Source organism: Oryctolagus cuniculus, chromosome 3 (assembly GCF_964237555.1).
Source record: "Oryctolagus cuniculus chromosome 3, mOryCun1.1, whole genome shotgun sequence".
In the NCBI taxonomy this organism is placed as follows: Eukaryota; Metazoa; Chordata; class Mammalia; order Lagomorpha; family Leporidae; genus Oryctolagus; species Oryctolagus cuniculus.
The window spans coordinates 102413520-102438057 of NC_091434.1; the positions used below are offsets into that span (position 1 = coordinate 102413520).

General features: G+C 37.1%; 1 protein-coding gene across 9 annotated transcripts in view; it reads left to right on the plus strand.

Annotated features, from left to right (window-relative positions):
* The window catches only part of LRP1B (LDL receptor related protein 1B), a 2140503-nt gene that overhangs the window by 1909553 nt on the left and 206412 nt on the right, over positions 1 to 24538 (plus strand). For all 9 annotated transcript variants that reach the window (XR_007920674.2, XM_051849575.2, XM_051849574.2 and 6 more), the window contains 4 exons: positions 508 to 601; positions 7507 to 7623; positions 7735 to 7854; positions 9552 to 9671. Coding sequence is in view for 8 of the 9 variants with exons in the window: in XM_051849575.2 (XP_051705535.2) it covers positions 508 to 601; positions 7507 to 7623; positions 7735 to 7854; positions 9552 to 9671 (451 nt within the window). In the remaining variant the exon portion in view is untranslated. The remainder of the gene's footprint in view (positions 1 to 507; positions 602 to 7506; positions 7624 to 7734; positions 7855 to 9551; positions 9672 to 24538) is intronic.

A 24538-nucleotide genomic window follows, 5' to 3' on the forward strand; every position in this document is an offset into this window, starting at 1 on the left:
TAGAGAAAATAATTTTATAGTAGCAAGAGAAATTGACAAAAGTTTATAATTTGTTAGGTTTTAACCATTTAAGGTGACTCTTAAAAGCAGTTGCTTTAGCTGAATGTGCTCTCTGTAGGGACAGTGTGATTTTCTTTAGTTTGTCCTGTGTGAATGTTGTTTCTGTAAAGGGCCAGGTAGTGCGTATTTTCGGCTGTTTCTGACGCAGAGTCTATGTGGCTCTCATTCAGTTCTGCTGCTTTACTGCACTAGTAGCCCTTAGATATCATGTAAATTTGTGTTCTTGTCTATGTGCACAGAAAATGTCAAGAGGTTGTCCCAAACAACGTTCTTTTCTGGAAGATTGTTTTGGCACTTGTACTTTATTCCCTGTCGTGGAATGTTCTAAGGCCATCACGGTTCACATTTGTGGCAAGGAAGTATAGGATACAATGTCCTGACGAATTTTTAAATATCTCTTGATATATGCAATGGGTTCTTCAACACCTTTTTTTTTTTTTTTTTAAGTTTCGTTGCAAAACTGATAAATGCATTCCGTTCTGGTGGAAATGTGACACAGTGGATGACTGCGGCGACGGATCTGATGAACCTGATGACTGCCGTGAGTACATTGGCCAATGTTGGAACTTATAATTTGAAGCTCCCAACATCCCAGACCTGGAAAATTGCAGCTAAATGTGAAGTATTGCCTTCTGATACTTTCCCAAAATTTAAATGGAAAAATTTCATCCACCATTCTTTAAAAATACAATAAAAGTCATTCTAAGATCTTTGGTGTATCTCTAAGAACAATTACAGTTAGAATGATAGAATGACACACCAGCAATTTGTGTCAGTAGTTTTTGCTTTCTTCAAACTTAATTACATGTGGAAAAATACCTTGCTTCTTGTAGTGATCAGTAGAGTTGTAATTGGCATGATTTTGACTTAATGTGTCATCAAATTGGAAGCAAGAGTGGGGAAGTTTTCAGAATGCTGCTCACTGAGTGAAATCAAGGATATAAACAAACATACTTTTTTCTATCAGTATTAAAATCCTGAAAATTCTTCACAAGTCAGATTTTCCAATAGATAGTTAATCTGCTGTTTGGGAATTTAGTATGTTCTTAGCAGATGTTCTACAGTGCCTGGCATCTGACTGTGACTGGTGTGGTTAGGTGTCACTTTTAAAAAAAAAAAAAGAATCATTGGTAAGTTTGATTGTACTGAATGGTCAGAAGATTCTTCCCTGATAGCCTTCTTTAGTTTACTCCATAGGTCACTCCAATATGTTCCTGTCAAGTTGAAGATGCTTGGACTCAATCATGGTAATTCCCTCAACCTTCCAGTAGATGGTTGCCATGATTTGGCCTTGACAATTCAGTTCAGGGTCCTTAGATTTGCACTGAAGGTAGGGTACAATCTTAGTGAAACTTAGCTACTTTTTGGTGGAGAACTTTCCAACATCTAATTATAAAGCTGTTTGAAAGTCAGGTTTTCTAGATAGTTACCTAGCTTCCAGCTCCCTGATCACAGTTGAAGCTGTTTCACTTCCTTCACTTATGTGTTTGAAAGTATGTAATCAGTACAGTGAGAAAGAAAGAAGCTTCAAAAGTTATCGTTCCCTCCTATAATCTTCCTGTATTTGAAGATTTGCTGCTGTTAGGTGTTTTTAAATATAGCTCGTATTTTCACTATGATAGACAATATGTAAAGAGTAATATCTGTATGGGAAAGGTGTAATATTATGCTGGGAAAATTCTTTTCTAGTTTCTAAATTAAAATGAATACCAAGGGAACCAAAATTATTTTGGTGACCTCAATGAGATTTCCTTACCTAAAGGAAGTTACTATTTTCCCTTTAATAAAGTAGTTTTTGGTGTGATAGAGGAAAGAACTAAATACAACTTATTTTGTAGTGTATTGAAATAAGCTAAAGTGAACATGTTAATTTAGCCCTTGGGTTACAACAGTGACCTTTTCTGCTCAGATTCACCGTTCTCTGAGGAAATACCATCGGAATGACCTGCAGCATAGGTCATTAGCTCTGCAACACTTTCCCTTTTAAAATATTCACAGATCCTGAACACTAATTAGAATCTTCACTGAGATTTCATTGTGGAACTCTGGTGACTCAAAAAAGTTAACAATAGATTTGGTGTGATGAGTTTTCACATGCACCCAATTTTAGAAACTATGGTTTTCAAATATTACTTTAATACCTGTTGTGAGACATGTTGATATCTAGAGATGTTTATGATCTGCTAAGTATTAATATCTACATTTAATTTATTTTTGATTAACAAATAGAAATTATATATGTTATACATCATGGTGTTTTTGTATATGTGTACAGTGTAGCCTGGCTAATTATATACATTACTCACATAATTACTTTTTGTTGTGAAAACTTATAAAATTTGCATTCTTATCAATTTTCATGTGTACAAGATATGGTTACTAGCTATAGTCATTGTGTTATACAATAGAATCTTGAATATACTCCCCATGTCTTACTAACATTTTGTGTTCTATGCTCAAGATCTTCCCAATCCCTCTACCCTATAACCTCTGGTAACCACCATTTTACCATGTGTTTCTGAGTTTGACATTTTATATTCCATGTATAGGTGAATTATGCTGTATTTATCTTTCTATGCCTGGATTATTTGGTTTTACAGAAAGATCTTTGGATTCATCTATACTGTAACAAATTAAAATAGTTTTTTATATTCTCTTTATATATATACATATATATGAAACACGTTCTCTTTTTCCATTTGCATATTGATGGACAAGTATATTGATTTCATTTATTGGATATTATGAATAATGCTGTAGGGAATATGGGAATGCAGATAATTTTCTAATGTACTATTCTCATGTACTGATTGTGGGATTGCTTGATCATATATGATTTTATTTTCACTTTTTTGAGTAACCTTCATACAGCTATCCATAATGGTTTTAGAAACTTTGATTCCTGCCAGTACTATACAAAACTTTTTCTCCATATCCTCACCAACACTTTACATTCATCTTTTTCATAATATCATTTCTACAATGTGTGAGATAATGTCTTACTGCGGTTTTAATGTGCATTTCTCTGATGCTTAGTTAGTGATGTTCAACATTCCTTTCATATACCTGTTGGGCATTAGGTGTTCTTTTGAGAAATTTCTGTTAAAGTCTATTGCCAATTTTTTGGAGTTTCAAAAAAAATACTAATTTTATTTACTGCTATAAATATTATCAAAGATACAAATGTTTCAGTTCTATGTAGTGTAACAATGGACACAAGCACTGTTCTTGTTTTAAAACGCATTTTTATGTATAGATGGTGAACAAATTTCTTGTATTTCATATATACAGATATACAATGTTTCAGATATATTTTTCATATATATATATTTCAGATATATATTTCAGATATACAGTGTTACTTCCTACCCTACCCTCCCTCTCAGCACTGCTCCTCCCCTTCCTTTCTTATTCTTTTTTTGAAATTTTTTAAAGATTTATTTATTTATTTAAAGGCAGAGGCTGAGAAAGAGAGAGAGAGAGAGAGAATCTTCCATCTGCTCGTTCACTCCCCAGATGGCCGCAACGGCTGGAGATGCACTGATCCGAAGCCAGGAGCTTCTTCTGGGTCTCCCATACGGGTGCTGGGGCCCAAGTCCTTGGGCCATCTTCCACTGCTCTCCCAGGCCATAGCAAAGAGCTGGATCAGAAGTGGAGCAAGGCTAGCGCAGAGTCTCAATAGGCTAATCCTCCACCTGTGGCACCGGCACCCGGGGTTCTAGTCCCGGTCGGGGCGCCGGATTCTGTCCCAGTTGCTCCTCTTCCAGTCCAGCTCTCTGCTGTGGCCCGGGAGTGCAGTGGAGGATGGCCCAAGTGCTTGGGCCCTGCACCTGCATGGGAGACCAGGAGAAGCACCTGGCTCCTGGCTTCAGACCAGTGCAGAGCACCAGCCAGAGTGGCCATTGTAGGGGGTGAACCAATGGAAAAGGAAGACCTTACTGCCTCTCTCTCACTGTCCACTCTGCCTGTCCAAAAAGTGGAGCAGCTGGAACTCGCAGTGGCACCCTTATGGGATTCTGGCACTGCAGGCAGTGGCTTTATCCATTATGCCACAGTGCTGGCCCTTATTTTAATTTTTACAATGACATACTTTCAGTTTATTGTATAATCATAAGATTAATCCACCACTAAGTAAGCAAGCCAAGCTTTTTCTTACTACCGATTTTAGTTCCTTATATATTTAGGATATTAATCCATTGTTGGTTGACTGATTTGCATTTTTTTCTATTTCATATGTAGTGTCTTTATTCTGTTGTTTATTATCTTTGCTGCAAAGATTTTTAGTTTTTTGTATTCTCATTGGTATGTTGTTTTACTACCTATACTTTGGGAATATATCCAAGAAGTCTTCGTGCAGACTATAATTATGCAGCTTTTTCCCAGTTATTTTTTTCATTTTTAATTTTTCTTATTTATTTATTGAAAGACAGAGAGGTAGGGAGTGGTGGTCTTCCATTCACTGGATCATTTCCCAGTTGTTATAGGCATAGGTTATGAGTCTGGACCAGACTGAAACCATGCTTCCAGAACTCAGTCTGGGTCTTCCATGTGGGTAGACTGGATCCAAGTATTTGATCAGAATTTGCTGCTTGCAAGAGTATACATTAGAAGAAAGCTGAATGAGAAGTAGAGTCAGGACACAAAGTCAGAGACCCTGTTGAGAGATGAAAGTGTCCCCAGTGCATTGTAACACTGTGCAAAAAGCCTGACCTCATAATATTGTCTTTTTAAAGGTTGATTTATTTGATTATTTGAAAGGCAGAGTGACAAAAAAAAAAAAAAAAGAGAGAAATCTCTGATTCACTCCCCAAATGACATCAACAGCCAGGTCTGGGACTTACTGAAGCCAAGTGCCAGGGACTCCATTAGGTTTCCCCACATGGAGGGTGGGATCCAAGTACGTAGTACATCATATGCTGCCTTAGATGCATTAGCAGGACACTGGATCAGAAGTTCAGTAGAAGGGACTCCAGTTGGTATTCCGATATGGGATGCTAGAATTGAAGTTAGAGGCTTAAATTACTGTGCCACAATGCCAACACCTAATATTTTTAGTACTCCTACATATCCTTTAGCAAATAACCTATTTATTCTTGATGGCTAACATCTTTGAGTATCAGTAAACATGAGATATCCAATTTGAGTGTCATGGTGAGGTAGAAAATGAAGCTGAGGTATTCTGGTTTCATCTTTGTGTTTCTGTATCATCAAGACTGGTGGAAAGTAAGAGTCACTGTCAGCACCCATAACTTCACCTGAGCCTAATCTCCAGAAACTCACCAAAAGTTGTTATGTAATGGAGTTGAGTGATGCATCAAGAACTCTTTGACAGTGTAAGTCTGTGACTATGCTTTCTGTGACACTGTAAGTCACCAGGGATCATTCTAGAGACAAATATGAAGGTCAGAAAGGCTTCCCAGTTATTCCCAGGTATCCCTATATTAGTTGCATCTCTTTTTATAGCACAGTTACTTGGGTAGTAAAAGGAATATTAAAGGATATCATGTATTAAACAATAAGAAATAGAGGAAATGCTCATGTCTAGGGGGTAAGAAAATTAAGTATGATGCAGTTTAAACTATTACTGTGACTGATTAACAAATCTTATTCATTGGAGGTAAATGATCAACATTTTCAAAATTTCTTTTGTTGTTGTAAAATACATATTGGGTTTTTTAAAGAATCTTTAAATTTTAATCAATGCTGTAATTATGAAAGGATCATCTATTTCCTACTGAAAATTTAAAATGTCACTTATTACTGCTTGATTCACTGGTTTGAACTAATAAAGAACACATTTATTAATCTCAAAGTCAGTGATTAGTAGCACACATTAGGATCATTAGTCAAAAAACAAGTGTTTTACTGCAAGTAACATAATTTGTGAGATGTCAGAGTCAGACCTAGAGTTGAATTTGAAGTCTGCCACTTGAAAATGTTACATTTGGGGTGAAATATTACTATTCATGCAATTTAGTTTCCTCATTTGTAAAATGGTCCCACTCAGGAAGCTAGGATGAGATTAAATCAATAACTGCATCTGAATGCACCTATCTGATGCCTAATCCTTAGGAGATCATCAATAATTTCTACTTTATTATTATTACTTCTTAATATAAACTCAAAGAATACAGCAAAAGGAAATGCCTCATCATGTGGGAATTATTCATTATAATAACATCTAAGGCATGTTAAATTATATACTATTTACAAGACATTTTCTTTATACATAAAAATTATGGGGGCCGGCACTGTGTTGTTCAAGCCCTGGCTTTCAGCACCAGCATCCCATATGGACACCGGTTCGAGTCCTGGCTGCTCTACTTACGATCCAGTTCGCTGCTAACACACTTGGGAAAGTAGCTAAGGATGGCCCAGGTCCTTGGGCCCCTGCACCCACGTGGGAGACCCAGAAGAAGCTCTTGGGTTCAGATTGGCACAGCTCTGTCTGTTGCTCTCATCTGGGGAGTGAACTAGCAGGTGGAAGACTTTCTCTCTGCCTCTGCCACTCTGTAACTCTGCTTTTCAAATAAATAACTAAATATTAATAAAAAGCTATAGGATGGATATCAATAATTATGATTTAAAATGATAGAGGGGTTGGTATTGTGGGACAGCGAGTTAAACCCCCACTTGCAATATGAGCATGCTGTATCAGAGGGCTGATTTGAGTACCAGTTGCTTCAGTTTCAATCCAGTTCCTTGCTGATGTGCCTAGGAAATCAACAGATGATGGCCCAAGTACCTGCACCCCTGCAACCCCACATGGGAGACTCAGATGGAGTTTTGTGAATTGGCTCTGGCCTGGCCAAGCTGTCCATTGTGGCCATTTGGGGAGTTAACCAGAGAATGTATGATCTCTCTATATATTTGTTTCTCTGTTTCTCACTCTCATTTTCTTGCTCTGTGTGCCTCTATCTGATGCTCTGCCTTTCAAATAAATAAATGAACAAAAAAGATAGATATAGGAAGCATTTGCTTTACGTAGTGCTACAGAATATGTATTGAAGACATATGGCACACATAATAGACACAGGACACAGCAAAGTGATCAGGAGAATGATTTTTTGAAACATGATATTGAAATAGCGGTTTTTTATTACAGTAAATTATATTCTGCAACCTAACCTGACAATACCACTTCATTGAGATAGGAGACATTTTTTTTTAAAAAAGATGATTTTTATATTTATATACTGTTAGGTCCTTACCTTACAGTTACTTTCTGAAATATAATCTGGAGGTCATCTGTGTTGCTCATAGATTAGCTGCACATCTGAATCTAAAAGGTTTAAGACATTTGCATTAGATGCAAGACATTCACATTGTGCTCTAGGGAGTGTTTAATGCAATAATATAATAACAGATTGACTGTCAGAACAGCTCTGTTTAGGAAGACGTGCACTGAGATTGCCATTCCAAAACAGTTATTTGTTTTCTTCCCAGCTGAGTTTAAATGTCAGCCAGGCCGATTTCAGTGTGGAACTGGACTCTGCGCACTGCCTGCTTTCATCTGTGATGGAGAGAATGATTGTGGAGACAATTCTGATGAACTCAACTGTGGTAGGTGATTAAATTCCTCACTCAGGAGCATAGAATCCTAATTATGTCTAGGCAGATTTAAATTCAAGCATAGGTCTCAGGTCAGGATTTTTTCTTCTTTCTGTCTTTTAGACACACATGTCTGCTTGTCAGGCCAGTTCAAGTGTACCAAGAACCAAAAATGTATCCCTGTAAACCTCAGGTGCAATGGACAAGATGACTGTGGGGATGAGGAAGATGAAAGGGATTGTCGTAAGTCAAATCAACATGTCCTATTTTTTCTTATTTTTGACTCCCAACTAAAATTGGGTGAAAAATTTTCATCATAGATCCATACAGTTAGAAAAGTAAAGCAGCAATCAAAATCAAGTAATTATAAATAGGTGCCAATTAGGATTATTTGAGGAACATCATAAAAAACAGAGAATAGTGAGTAATGGGTGATTTTTCTTTCAAAGGTACATGGAGACTATACTAAATATTTTTTTTAAGACATGCAGAGTGGACAGTGAGAGAGAGTAAGACAGAGAGAAAGGTCTTCCTTTGCCGTTGGTTCACCCTCCAATGGCCGCCGTGGCCGGCGCGCTGCGGCCGGCGCACCGCGCTGATCCCAAGGCAGGAGCCAGGTGCTTCTCCTGGTCTCCCATGGGGTGCAGGGTCCAAGCACTTGGGCCATCCTCCACTGCACTCCCTGGCCATAGCAGAGAGCTGGCCTGGAAGAGGGGCAAGCGGGACAGAATCCGGCGCCCTGACTGGGACTAGAACCCGGTGTGCCGGAGCCGCTAGGTGGAGGATTAGCCTATTGAGCCGCGGCGCCAGCCATAAATATTCTTTCATTCAATGGACAATACTCATGTATTTACATCATAACTTAAGAGAAGCATAAAAATTAGTTGGTTATTATCCCATCAATTCTTTATTCTTTATCTATCCTAATGTTTTCTATTGACTAATTAGTTACTTGCAATAAAATCCCTTATACTGAAGAGACTTTTTCTTTTTTGCCTCTTTAAAATATTTGTTGAACTTGTAACATGAAATACATAATCTTGGAAAATAACCTATCAAAATTATTTTAATTTAGTATATCATAATAGGCTACTTGAAAGAATAATAGGGAAATATTTTTTATTCTAGTCTACTGGAATTTCCATCTCCCAACAAAACTACAATGACATTAAATAGAAGGCAAAAAAAAAAAAAAACCCAGTTTGTATCATGTGCATACCAGTGTGTAGGCAAGCACACAACAGTGTCTATAGGATAGTATGTTTCACAGTTTTAACAGAACTGCTGTCAACACTTCTGCCTTGCTAAAGTTTTATTTTATTCCTTTAAAAGTTTTATCAGTAAATAATGTGCAGTCATCCAGCAATTTGATTAAGGTAGTACATTCAGAGTAAAGTCAGTGCCTGTTCTTTATGGTTAGCCATTCTAGAAGCTGATCCATTAAGCTGACGACGATTTGTGATGCAGTTTACAGTCTGAGTCTGATGTTCACCACTTCCTTCAAAAACTCAAAAAAACTAGAGATTTTTGATCAATTTTATGCTTCTCATTTTCTTATTCATTTAATGACTTCTGATTTTAGTCTCTTTACCATATTTAAAAATGCTTATGTATAAATTCTTAAATTTGTAGGGAAAAAAATTTGAAAGACCCTGAGTTGTTTATCTTAGGATTATTTTCAAACTATCTAATAGTTTCTTGTAAACTCTGATATTTATCAATTATCATTGCAGAAATACATTTTCCTTACTTATTTTCACTAGGAAGGATATTTAAAGTGTATTTCAGATATTAATGATAATTCTTCACATGTAGAGCCCTATTAATCAAAAAAGAATGCATTTTCAGTGAGCTGTTTTGAACACTTGTGTGTGTCATGACGTTTTATAAGTTTCTGTTCTTTTCCAAAGCCGTATTTTAATAGATGTTTTCCTCTTAAGCTGAAAACAGCTGCTCTCCAGACTATTTCCAGTGTAAAACCACCAAACATTGTATTTCCAAGCTGTGGGTCTGCGATGAGGATCCAGACTGTGCCGATGCATCAGATGAAGCCAACTGTGGTGAGTGGTTGTGACTGTGGATCTTGCCTGCTTGTACTTCTGCAACCACCTGAGTGAAACAGGTTTGCAGGCAATCCTTGCGAATTTGAGGTTTTACATCAGAAAGTTTTGTGTCTGCATTCATAACAAACTTGGGTTAACTGTTTTACAAAAGTATGGAGGGGTAAGATGAATGAAAAAGAAATATGTCTTATTCTAACCCAAAACTAATTATAAAGATCAAAAAAGTGGGATGAGACTGTCATCATATAGTACAGTGTGCTCTTGGTATTAGCATTTAGTAAATAGAAACAAGGCAAAATTGTTTTCATGTTGTTCCAATATTCATTTTTCTGATTAAACAAACAAGATTTATAATTCATTTCATTATTTTTTATTTTTTGAAATAGTGAAAATGGAAAGATAATTAAAACATCTGTTCTGATTAAGCAGATGACACTGATCACTTATTTAGTATTTGTTTCTGAAACAATGTTTTCACTTACAGTGAAATATTTTATTTACCTTAATATCATTTAATTAACACTGCAGAGAAGGGGAATATACTCATTTTGTTTAATTCACTTGATTTTACTTTGAAACTGCCAACAGTGAAATAGAAATGAAGAGGTAGTTGATATGTATAATGCATTTTCTAAATATTTATTAAACATCAATTGGGTTTGTTGACAAACATGCCAACTTGGCATTGTTGGACAAAAAAAGAGTGTAATCTAGAAGTTGATTAGAAAAGACAGTGTTTGTCTGAATTAAACATGGGACTTCCCAGTATCTTAGTCAGAATTGTGTTCACTGCATTTGCTAAATTCCACACACTGCTTTTTTTTAACTTTTACTGGGAAAGGAAACTAATGAAAAAACTGTAGGTGCTCTGAAAACTCCATCTATATGGAGCAACACTCATAAGCTTCATGTATAATCTCTGGCAATAAAAATGTATCTTTAAGTCATTTTCATAATAGCATCCTCCATGTAATTGTTTTGGATCATTATAGCTTACCATAGTATCATAAAACTACCACTTACCCTTTGTGTAATTGATCTTCACAATCAATTCACAATGCCTCAAACTACATTCATCATTGTTTGTCCATAGCAATTATTAAGGACTTTTGCAGGCTAGTTTATGTTACTGGCTAGTTTCCTCTGATGTTTTCTGCTTTTTACTTACCAAAACAAAATAGAATAGTGATATTAACTATAAATAATTTATTGTTTGGTGTGTTATTTCTATATTTTTGCTTCTTCTTTTTCATCACTATGGGTCGATTTTACTGTTTTTGGTATATTATATTGTTCAAACTAATAATTGCCACAATAGCAATGTCTAAAATTTATTTGGTATTAATCATATGGCCCAGAAAATATATTAAATGCTTTACAGCGGCTTCCTCACCTAAACTGCTTATTATCGCTGCTGTATCCCCCACACCAGTTGGGCACAGGAAGATTATATAACATGCCTGAAGTGCCACAGCTAGCAAGTAGTGGACCTGGAACTTGAATCCAGGATTATTCGACACTGAAGACTTTGCACTGAACCTCTGTGGACACAGTATGGATGCCTCTCTTTAATTCAATATAAGGAGAACAATATTAAAATAATTTTGATAATGAGATTATATAGAATTCTCTCAGCCAGAAGCGAATTCCTTCTGAATTCTAGGCCAGCATATATTATTGACACATACATACACACAAATATAATAAGACAGAGTAGTGGTTGCCATTTAATTGTCTCAAATCAGTGTAAAATTTTGCTGCAAGTAGATGTTATTTAATTTAAAGAAACTTTCTTCATCAGACTTTAGTACAGCATTTCACAGTCCTTATGGTTTGAAGGCCACCTTTCCCCTTCACTTTAATAAATATTTGCTCTGTCACATATTTATGCTAATTCTGTTAGCACCTTTTGATGATAACCACTTTTATTCTTTTATTGATGGGAAAGAAAAGCAGCGTATCTTAAAGGTTAATACAATCAACCCTGTCAGAACCTTGTTGCTTGAATCTGTGATATGTTTCTTTGTGGGTAGGATGGTAGTTTGTCTGGAAAAGGGGATATGTTGTCTACAGCCCCACCACTCTGAATGCGCCAGATCTCCTCTGATAGTTCAGCAGTGTCAGGCCTGGTTAATACTTGGATGAGAAAAAAAGAGAATGTTTCACGATTCTGCAAGTCTTATGCTCCCAGGACCTACCCAGATGTACAGAAGACTGGAGTTAAATGTCACTTGAGTGACTAGTCTATTATCTGTTGCAAGACATTAATTTGAAATCCATTTTTTGTAACCTTCCACACTTTCTTCATCCAGTGATAAGTTTAAGGGGAGATTCTCTTAAACTCTTGATGTTCTCCTACTATCTTTATTTTAATTCTATATCTGATCTATGTTTATGTCTTTCACTTTATAGCCTTAGCAGTATATTTTGTTCTACTATGACATATCTTAACTTAAAAAAATTGTTTTGCTCTGGTTTGCCTTAAATTTTACAAATATAAACAGTGTTGAGGAGGAGAGAGAAATACTGAATGAAAATAGACATGAATATCTTAATACAAACAAATACACATGAAATATAGAGAATTAAAAATAAGAATGATGGGCAAATATTTTTAAAGCATTCTATATTTAGTCTACTGATAGCATATAAAGTTTTTGTGGCTTTGTTTCCTTTTTTAATAATTTTATTTTAAATATTTTACAGAAATTGTACATATTTATAGTGTAATATGTAATATTTCCTTGCATGTATGCATTTTGTGATAGCCAGTTGATGTAGGCAGGCAGACAGGATAAAATTGATTATGTTTGTGAGCTGGAAGACCATGCCTTCACCATCCTGTGTGATCTCATGCCCCTACCTGACCCCACCCACCTGTATGCCCACCTGCCAATCAGGCTACGTAACCACTCCCCTTTGGGAGTGAATATAAGGGCTAGAGCAGGGCAGATGTGGGCCCTTCCCTTTTTTGTTGCCCCTCTGGTGCATGGCCTTCAGGCCACCCACTCCCTGCTTTCCTACCTGTATGCTTGTTTCACGTGGCTTGCTCCTGGCCTGCTCTCTGTTTGGAATGGACCCAACTTAGCATCTAGACTTCTCTTTCTCCCCTAAATAAAGCCCACAATCTCCTGTGCATTTCTTTCACTGAATAAAATCCTTAAAACTTACCATGTTGTCTGGTCTATTTAAGGCAGTATTCAGAATTCTTTGAATACATAGCAAAAGCCCACAAGGCTTATTAGTATTGAAAAATTATTAATAAGCAGGACGGTCTAGCAGTCAGGGCAAATTTATGTATTCATTTAAGCATTTAATATTTCTTCATAATGAAAACACTCCCAAACCCTGTCTTCTAATTTTAGTAGAAATATATAGAATAAATTAACATTGTTTTTCTTCATCCTACTATAAAATAGAACCTGATAACCTCTTACCTGTATCTAGCTATAACTTAGAACCTGTCAATCTACCTTTCCCAATTCTTCCCTCTTCATTTCACTGTTCAGGTTCTGGTAACAACAAGGATTATATTTTTGACTTTCTATGAGACCACCTATTTCTATTGAATTTATCACTCATAATTTTAAAATTTAACAACTAGCCTTCATCCTGTGGATAATTGTTATGCTAATCAACAATTTAAGAAGTTTTGAATATATATAATTTAAATATGTTTTAGGAGTTTAAATTTAATAAATTTGTCTTGGTGAGACTTTAGTGTGTTTTAAAATTCAATTAATTATATATTTCCCATCTTATTACATCTTATTTTTGAGATAGCTAAATTTATGCCTTACATTTACATTTAAAATCATGAATCTATTTACGTATATTGATTGATTTAATTTGGAAGAGAGCGAGAGACAGAGAAAGCCACTGGTTCACTCCCTCAAGCTCTGTTAACAGTTGGGGATGGGTTAGTTCAGGGGGAAGTTAGGATCTGGAAACTCCATCCAGACCTCCAACCTGGGAGGAAGAGACTCAAGTACTTGAACCATTACTACTTCCAGGGTGTGCATTAGCAGGAATCTAGAACCGGGAGTGTCAGTGAGACTTGAAAAGAGGGATTCAATATGAGATGTGGGTACTCCAAGTGGTGTCTTGTTATGCCAAATGCTCATATTCTTAAATTTTTTTTAAAAAAAGATTTATTATTTATTTGAAAGAGATACAGACTGAGAGAGAGAAAGAGTTCTTCCACCTGCTGGTTCACACTTGAGAAGGATGCAATGGCCAGCACTAGGCCAACCAGGAGCCAGGAGCTTTATACTGCTTTCCCACATTGGTAGCAGGATCTCAAACACCTGGGCTTCTTTTACATCTTCTACTGCATTAGGAGGGACCTGTATCAGAAGTCGTGCAGTCAGAACATGAACTAGTGCCCATATAGAATGCCAGTGTTGTAGGTGGCAGCTTTACCTGCTATGCCACAATGACAGCTCCCATAAATATCTTTTTTAAAAAAAACAACTTTCAGCTCTATTTCTATGGAACTGAAGAGTTAACTCCATGATACCCATATAAATTATGACAAGATAGTTAACACTTCATTTAGTGAGATGTATTAAGTGAAAAACACTAAGAAATTACATTATATATAAGTATACATATTTATTATGTATATATGAAATACATATTAATTATGTATTTATTATGTATATTAATTGCTACATTCTTATATCTTAAGTAATTAATTGTGTGTGTGTGTGTATATATATATATATATACACACATACAGACACACATGGTGGGGGGAGAGAGAGAGAGAGAGAGAGAGACATGCTTGACTTGTTACAACTTGGCATTGCCTTAATTTGGCCATGATTTAAAGAGGCATTTACCTTTCATGGACATATCTGATCAGTTGAGAGCCTGTGACTGAAGCTTGGCTGCTAGGTTGACTGAGACACAGCCTCTTGCTAAAAAAGATACTGTTAGAGGATTCCATTTGTTTACATACTGATATAGGTTGTGTTTGCTACAGAGAAACAGATACCAAAACAGCTTTAACGCAAACTGAATTCATTTCAACAATTGTTAATAGAGCTTTTAAAATTACTTCTTTGAAGTTTACTTTAAATCCTATTGGATGAAAAAGTTTTATATACTTTTATCAGACTGTAGATGTTGACTGCTCTTGTATGGCTATGCCACTATTTATTACAATATGGGGCAAACATCAGATTTCAATGCTTAACCAAAGTAAATAAATTTACCCAATTGAAATAGCTCCAAGATACTCATTTGGAAACACAACTTCAAATTTTCTACATCTCTGCCTACTGTGTTCTATTTTACTAATTATGGATTTAAGGATTTGACCAACCTCTACTAGATTTATACCTCCCTGCACGCTAATCAGAGTTGACATTTCCTGCAGCTTGAATCTTCCAATATAGTATCAGAATCTGAGTCTTTCCATTATTTTGCTCTCACCATTTTATAGCTGAGACTCCTATTTCCCTGGATTCCTGTAAAACATTGTCTTTCTGTCATTTATTTTTCCTGCTGAGGCTCTCCCAGTCAATTCTGCACTCATGCCCCAACCTTTTAGATGCCATTGTTCTGCTTCCTTTCTGCTGTCTTGCTTTCTACTTTCTTCTCCGGCCTGCCTTCATCTAATCTAATCTTCTATGTTGTCAGAGAAAGTCTCGCCTCCATGTAGCTTCAGGCATCATTGGTTAAATTTGAACAGTGGTTTTTTAAACTGCTGATTGGTTAATTATATTTAATTAATGTGGGGCTAGGGCTTGTGAGAGCAGCTTGTCTCACCATTGCAGTTTTTTTGCTTTCTGTCAGCTGATTTTTCCAACATGAAACTGAACATATTCAAATGATATAGCTGATGAACGTGTGTCCTTATTTTCTCTTTAATGCATGTCTAGAACATTTGAATCAGCTTTACTTAAGGTATAAGAATGTAGCAAACAGATTCTTTAATGTTAAAGCAAGTGCATATTAAAGCATAAAATATTTTAAACATAAAGACATAAGCATCATGCATCATTTTAATACCTATTCTAAGATAACACCTTTAAGATGTTAACATTTGTATAGAAATACCTCTGTCATTTTCCCATCTATTCTTCCAACTGTCCTGAAGTAGTAATATATTATTCACATACATTCATTTTTAAAATTTTAATTCACACTCAATATATGTATGTTAAAGTTAATACTATTTTAAAAGTTAACATAAATGGCATAATAGGTTCTAATTATTTTGAAGCTTAACATTTTCTAGCATTCCAATACATTATTACATAGAATGTAATAATACATTTCCCTATTGATGTTTGTTACTACATGTTGCAATTATGAAACACTTACTAGCAAACCAGGCACCAAATATTTCCTACAACCTGTGGTACAGAAACTGTGAAGTTCATTGACTTCTTATTTATCATCTTAATTATCACCTTGTATGAAAGTTCATCTTAAGCAGGTGTGACAACATTAAGAGGTTGGATTCTGCTAATCCCAGTCAGAGACAGATTAAATCATGTTGAGGGTGGAGAACCTGGAACTGGCCCGAGGAGAGAAGCTCCAATATTGAAGACAATAAATCATGATATTTTAATCTAGTTATTTGTGTATTTATTTTGGAAAGTTGTTGAACTTATACTAGAATGACATGTAGCATATATAATTTCTCCTACTTGAAGATAAGCCATTGGGGAAAGTTCTGAACTCTAAATACACAAAAGATAATGTGCTAAATACTATATCCTCAAAAACAAGGACACATAAGTAATCTGTTTAGTATTTTTAATCAGTGTTCTCTGAGTTTAAATGTATGTTACAAGTTTATATGCAATATTTTAACTAGCAAACCAATTGTCTGAACATCCTCAAGTTCCTCTACCTTCCATGTGGCTGTTATGGCTACTTAGGAATGTAGCTGGTATTGCAAATAGATTGTTGCTGGGAAACACTTAAATGTTCTAACATATGGTACCCCATTTTAGCTACTTAGAGGAGTGGCATTGTGTGTGTTCATGGTAGCAGTCAAGAAATGGAAGCAGCCTTTATCCAACATGTTCTCTGGAACTTTGCTGATCTCCACTCAGAACTTCTACCCACACATTCTGTTCTCTGGAATCTGAATCCTGTACTATGGCCTGTGCTGTGGAGGGTGAGCATCATCTCTCACTGTCAGAGTGCAGGTTTGGCTCTGTCTCCACGTCTCCAATCCTGGTTTCTTTCAGTTGTGCTGATACAAGAAGCCCCTTGAGCCTAGATCCCCAGAGAAGCACGATAAACTCTGAGAGACCCCCCACGTCTTGTAAGGACTCAGGATTGCCACCTCATGCTTATCTATATAACTGTCACCCACTTTAACGTCACAGAATTGCTCCTAAACTTTATTAGATGTTTTTTCCTGGAAGCACGGCCCCTCCCCAAGATAAGCCCAAGACAGTGTCTTCCCAGTGCTTTTGACCTACCTTGGATCAATCATCATGCTGCCCCGATTGCTTGAGGTCCACAGTATCGAAACTCTCCACACAACTTCCACTCCCTTGTCCTTCTCACCATCTCAGGATCCAAAAAGGGAGATTCTCAACCCTCTCTACCTGTCTTCAAGAAGTTTTTCTAAACCATAGCTTATTCATTGTGGAGATAACACTTGTCTACTCTACTCCCTACTTGGGCAAAACAGATGTGGAACAATAAAATATGTGAGGACTAGAAATGAAAACTATATTGGTTTACTTATTTCCAAGGTTTTTATTTTATACATATTTGATCCCAAATGATTTATAAAATAGCACTTAAAGATATCATATGGATTCATTAACTATCAGAATATAAACATATTGCTTGGTAACTGCCAGGTACATCTTTTAAAAACAATTATGTAGCTGTATATCCCCACTTTTAAAACGTGATATCTAAATATTCCATTATCTTTTTTAATATCCCATTATCTTATTTTTAATGGAATCTTTTACAAATAATTTTAACTTCTGGTATATTTCTAAACTTTTAAAGTAGTTATGTGATTTTTGAAAAATTTGGTAATGTAGGGAAGCATTTTCTATGTGTAGAGAATCTTCTTTAGTTCATTAAGATTTTTATACTATGCTACTACTATTATATCACTACATTTTTTTGATATATGTTTTCTCATCTGTTTTCTTCCCAAAAGTAAATTTTTCTCCTTTTTCTGTCAATGCTATTTGTGTGTGTGTGTGTGTGTGTGTGTGTATGAAAAAGAGAGAGCAAATGAGTTCAGGAGGGGGAGGAGGAGGTGGGAAAGAGCACAATAGCACCTCTTTTGTGTTGAGATATTTTGCTTTCAACAGAGCCCTTGAAGGAAAGCTATCTGTATGAATAAGATGAGGATATTTTCTTCTAGCTTCTGTACAAAGAAATGAATTACCTATATGGGAATCATTAAGTATTCTACATGGAATGAACAAATTTAGTCTTTTTATAACTCTCATTCATTGATGTCAGTAATGTTCACTCATTTTCTATCAAAAGGTTGTGCAATTATTTGTTGACATTTTCTTTATTTTATTATCTCTTAACAATAAGTAGAAAGTGGGAAATTTAATTTTTGTTGCACAAACATTAAAAGGAACCTACATGATGAGTCTTGTCAAATATTCTGGACTCTGGGCTGGCGCCGTGGCTCAATAGGCTAATCCTCCACCTGCAGCGCCAGCACACCGGTTTCTAGTCCCGGTCAGGGCGCCGTATTGTGTCCTGGTTGCCCCTCTTCCAGGCCAGCTCTCTGCTGTGGCCCGGGAGTGCAGTGGAGGATGGCCCAAGTGCTTGGGCCCTGCACCCCATGGGAGACCAGGAGAAGCACCTGGCTCCTGGCTTCGGATCAGCACGGTGCGCTGGCCAAGAGCGCGCTGGCCACGGCAGCCATTGGAGGGTGAACCAACGGCAAAGGAAGACCTTTCTCTCTGTCTCTCTCTCTCACTGTTCACTCTGCCTGTCAAAAAAAAAAAAAAAAAGTAAAAGAAAAATATTCTGGACTCTGATTTGATATGTAGTAAAATCTAGATGAGGAAATAACATTTTACCCAATTGATATTTTAATTGAGTTTGTAATGAAAGGAAACTAAATATTTCTGTGAATAAGAAATTTATGTTGATACAATTTAATTGTTTTGAGTCAGAAAGCTAATATTTTGTATTGTTTAAAAGCTTCCTTTGTCATTCATTATGCTTTCCTAATCCTTTGCAAAGTATATTTGGTTGTCTAAGAACACATAACACATACACACATGGACACAAAAAAGTGATTACAGACTCATACTAATATGTGAAAATAGTAAGAATTAGATATCTTACAGAAAAAAAAAGAACAAATAAGAAATATAGAGCTTTAAAAATCTCCCACCTCAGACCTATTTTTAGAATATGACCATTTGCTTTAGGTTATACAATTTTGTCACATGAGATTTTGGTCAACTGCTTTTTGGACTGATGATTTCCACAGAGAATATTTTACCATTTCTATTTTCAGGTATTATTCAATTGTGCTCAGTACGATGTTTATGTAATTTGCTATGTGTTAGTGAATGGAAATGCAAAGGTTGACATAATGTATTGCTTTTTTTTATTTTTCCCAACAATCACATGTGGTAATGTATCTTTGTGGAGAAACTATGATGTTCAAAATCACTTTTAAAATATAGATGATGATATGCCAGAATCAGTATCAGGGTCTATATAATGAAAGTGCTCATTGTGAGCAGCTATACATTTTAAGTTTTAATACTTATATGTAATACTGAAAACAAAAGATCTGTTGCAGAGTTTCTTTTTTTTTTTTTTAAGATTTATTTATTTGAAAGTCAAAGTTACAGAGAGGCAGAGGCAAAGAAAGAAAAAGGTCTTCCATCCACTGGTTTACTCCTCAGATGGCCACAATGGCTGGAGCTGTGCCAATCCAAAGCAAGGAGCCAGGAGCTTCCTCTGGGTCTCCCATGTGGATGCAGGGGCCCAAGGACTAGAGCCTGCTTTCCCAGGCCACAGTGGAGAGCTAGATAGGAAGTGGAGCAGCCGGGACTTGAACTGGCACCAATATGCGATGCCAGCGCTGCAAACCGGGGCTTTAACACATTGCGCCGCAGCACTGGCCCTTGCAGTTTTAACTGCACCATTTATTAACTGTGTGATCTGTGTATACTGATCAGATATCAAGTAGGCGATATTTTGATGTCCCATCAATCTTTTTTTTATTTTTTAAAGATTTTATTTATTTCAGATATAGAGTTACAGAGAGTGAGAATGAGTGACAGGGAGAGAGGTCTTTCTTCCGCTGGTTCACTCCCCAGCCAGGAGTCAGGAGCCTCTTCTGAGTCTTCCGCATGGGTGCAGGGGCCCAAGCACTTGGGCTTCTGCTGCTGCTTTCCCAGGTCATAGCAGAGAGCTGGATTAGAAGTGGAGCAGCTAGGACTAGAACCAGTGCCCATAAGGGATGCCAGCACCACGGGTGGAGGATTAACCTACTGTACCACAGCACTGGCCCCTATCATCAATCAGTCTTAAATTTAGTGTCTAGGATGCAAGTCTTCTCAGATTTTTCATGTCATTTAGTCACTGTTTATAGGCTAAGTGGTCATATGAAAACAATGGAAGGGGAGGGAATGTGTTATAGGGTGTAGTTTGAGAAAACTATCACCTTGTGCAGTTACAAGTGTGAGTAAGTTATTGTTTATTCTTATTGTCATTTGAATATTATCCCCTAATTAATATTTCTAATTATTAAAATCTTGATTAGAGCTTATAAAAATGATATCCCCAAAAACAGTCTGTGAGGGATTTTACTTGAAGTAGAATTGCCTACAACGATTGGATCCAGGAGTTGGTCCTATAACATAATTGACTAGGCTTCCCTCCACCTGCAGTGTCAGCATACCATATGGGCAACAGTTCAAGACCTGGCTCTTCCACTTCCAATCCAGCTCCTGCTAATGTGCCTGGGAGAGCAGCAGAAGATGGCTCAAGTACATGGGCCCCTGCACCCACATGAGAGGCCTGGAAGAAACTCCTGGCTCCTGGCTTTGGATCACCCCAGCTCTGGCCATTGTGGTCATTTAGGGAGTGAACCAGTGGATGGAAGATCTCTTTCTCTTTCTTCTCTGTAATTTTGCCTTTCAAATAAATAAATAAAAATGTTTAAAAAAAAAAAGAAAAGAAAAATAGGGTTCTGGCCGGCGCCGCGGCTCACTAGGCTAATCCTGCACCTGCAGCGCCGGCACACAGGGTTCTAGTCCCGGTCGGGGCGCCGGATTCTGTCCCGCTTGCCCCTCTTCCAGGCCAGCTCTCTGCTGTGGCCCGGGAGTGCAGTGGAGGATGGCCCAAGTGCTTGGACCCTGCACCCCATGGGAGACCAGGAGAAGCACCTGGCTCCTGCCTTAGGATCAGTGCAATGCGCTGGGTGCAGTGCGCAGGCCGCGGTGGCCATTGGAGGGTGAACCAACGGCAAAGGAAGACCTTTCTCTCTGTCTCTCTCTCTCACTGTCCACTCTGCCTGTCAAAAAAAAAAAAAAAAAAAAAAAAAAAAAGGAAAGGAAAAGAAAAATAGGGGTCAAAGGCCATAGAAATAAAACAGAGAACAGATCTTCCCTGGGACCTGTTTATGATTATAGCACTGCTCTTCCCAATCTTATTTTCTAAATAGAGACAAACTCCTAATATATAAATGCTTCCCATTTGATATTTTAATTGATTTTGACTGATATTGAGGTAAAACTGAAGAAATATAAACTATAAAAATAACTATGTATCTATCATACCTAAATTATGTTTACATATATTTAATCTGAGTTCATCAATGTGTGCTCTTCTATAATCATATTTTAATATGCATTTTCTGGTAAATACTATTATCATTTTAAGTAAATGTAGGATCACTTCTTTTAGCTCCTTAAAATCAATTCTTTAGGAATTGAGTATTCCAACAACTAATTATTAAATGATGAGTAGAGGACCTGTAAAAAATCATTATCAATATTTTGGCAACTTATTTTAAATATAATGTATAATGCACCATATAATTATAATTAATTATGCCATAGGACGTGTGGCATCTAACCTGTTTCAATTTGTTGAGGACATTTCTTTTTTTAAGCTTTATTTATTTGAAAGATAGAGTTACAGAGAGGCAGAGGCAGACAGAGAAAGAGAGAGAGAGACGGAGAAATCTTCCATTTGCTGGTTCACTCCATAGATGGCCGTAAAGGCTGGAGCTCCACTGATATGAAGCCAGGCGCCAGGAGCCTCTTCCAGGTCTCCCGCACAGATGCAGGGGCCCGCCCAAGCACTTGTACCATCCTCTACTGCTTTCCCAGGCCATAGCAGAGAGCTGGATTGGAAGTAGAGCAGCTGGAACTTCAACCAGCACCCATATGGGATACCATCCCTGGAGGCATTTATCCACTACACTACTGAGCCGACCCCATACTGCTTTTATATAGCAATTACTATCTGTGTATCAGGAAGTTGGTTGCCTCATAAGGGCATTTATAACTGCTTCAAAAATTTGCAGTAGGTAGTGTATTACTATATTAATTTATAGACACTTACCCTAGAAGTTCTCTGGGTTAACTCAAGAGTTATTTGCATTAGCTTATACCTTGTTCCACTATGGTCACCTCTTCTCAAGGAGAGAATCTTTTGGGATTGATCAGTTTTTCAAGTGTGGTTATTGTAATATCTAAAACCATAAGATTCTTTTGAAGGAATGTCAAAGAGTTCATGGAAATTGGCATTATGTAGTCTTCTCATAATACATGTTTTTCAAGAACTTGTTGAAGATCCCTTATGGCCATGGATTTCAAAATATTTTTGCGCCAAATTACATTTACCTTTGAACTCCATTTTCCATTAACTTTTTGAAGTTTGCTTGTAAAACTGGACATTGTGCATTAAAAACCAGGCTGCCTAGCTTTTAAAAAAATCATAGGGACACAGAAACCTGCCTCCAGTTAGCATAAAGCAATTTATGAATTCTGTACCCTGATCATTGAGTTTCTTTTGATTAAATGACATTTGGTTGAATCAGAGAGAAAAAGAAAATTAAGAGTCACTAATATACCTACCGGCAAAAACATATATATATATATTTTTTATCTTTCAGGATTTACCATATCCATTTTTGTAACATTCTAAAAAAAGTTGTAACACAGATTTTCAAATGCTTGTTAAAATTTATATTATAAATACAGTATTTAAAAGCCTTATTTTACTAGTGAGGAATTTAAAAACTATATGTAAGAATGAACTTCAAGGAGATCTCTTGTAAGTGCCTAATATTCTTGTTTTTTAAAGATTTATTTATTTGAAAGGCAGAGTTACAGAGAGAGTTAGAGACAGGACAGACAGAGAGGTCTTTAATTTGCTCATTCACTCCACAAATGGCTGCTACGGCTGGAGCTGAGCCCATCAAAAGCCAGGAGACAAGGACCACACAGGGAATCTGTTCTGCCCTCAGAGCGGGCACAAATTCTCCTTCAGTCTCCCACTGGGTTGCCAAAGTTACAGAATTGTAGCATCTCTGGAGAATTTTCTCCCCCACCGTCTCTTTTTTCACAGTCTCAGTTCAGTAGCACCACAAATTCACTAGGTCCTAATCTCCTGTTAATTCACCCCGCCCAGAGTCAGGTTTTTCTGCTAGGCTCAGGGCCGGTGCAGACCTGAGGTCGCTCTGCTTATGACGTATGTCCAAGATGGCGCCTGCTCTTTGTCTTGCTCGCCTTAGAGAGGTGAGCGGAGAGAGAGAAACCCGTGTCCGTATTGGTCACTTTTTTTTCTCTCTCTCTTCTAGTTAGCCTGGTGAACTTTTCCCCCCGGGGGTCATTCCCTCTAGTCTCCTCTTTCCGCTTGCCTGCTGGTGTCTCGGGCTATTGAGGTTTGGCCCACCTCGTGTTCCAGCGCTGGTGTGTTGAGTCTGCCGCTGGTGTCCCTAACTGTGGGCTCCCACGCTCTCCACGCAGGTCCACTGTGAATCACTCATTCCGGAAGAGTTTCTTCTGCTGTTTCTTCCCCTACTCTTCCTTGAACCTGCAGTATCTCCACTTTTATTAAACTGTCTCTCCCCGGACGATCAGTGTGCTCCCTTCCTATTCTGCCATCTTGCCGCTCCCTCTTAAAGTTCTCAAATTTCTTATGAGCATAAAGAAGTTCACTGGGAAAGTAGAATTTTATGAAGACAAGAAAATCATGACAAGTAAAACTAAGTTTTCAAGGGCATGACTAAATATATTCCATAGTAGATGAGAGTCATCATCCATTCTATCTGACAGTGATTCTATAGGATAGTTTTTACAATTTTATTTTTTAAAAATGGATAATAGTGGTCCATATCAAATATTATTAACTCTCTTTCAAAACATGATAGGAATCATAAATATTTTATGAGTGAATTTTTTGGGAAGATTTATTTAGTTATTTGAAAGGTGGGGTGACACAGAGAAGCAATGGAGAGAGTTTGGTCAGTCTGCTGATTCCGTCCTCAGATGGCCATAACAGCTGAGCTGGGAGTCAAAAATCTCTCACATGAGTGCAGGAGCCCACGTACTTGGATCATCTTCCACTGCTTTCCTGTGTACATTTGTAGGGAGCTGGATAGAAAGCAGAGTAACTGGGAATTGAAGCAATGCTACCATCTGGGATGCCAGCAGTGCAATCAGTGGTTTAATCTGCTGTGCCATGATGCCTGACCCTATGAATTGTTCTTTTATGTTTTGGAAAAAGTATGTAAGTTTGGGGTGGGATGTAGAGAAACCTTTCATATAATTTTGAATGGACAGAAAAATATGTGCCAAATTATATTTTTCAAGGGACCCCGGAACACTCACCCTGTTTCGCAGACTTCTCTCATGATTTTAAGAAGT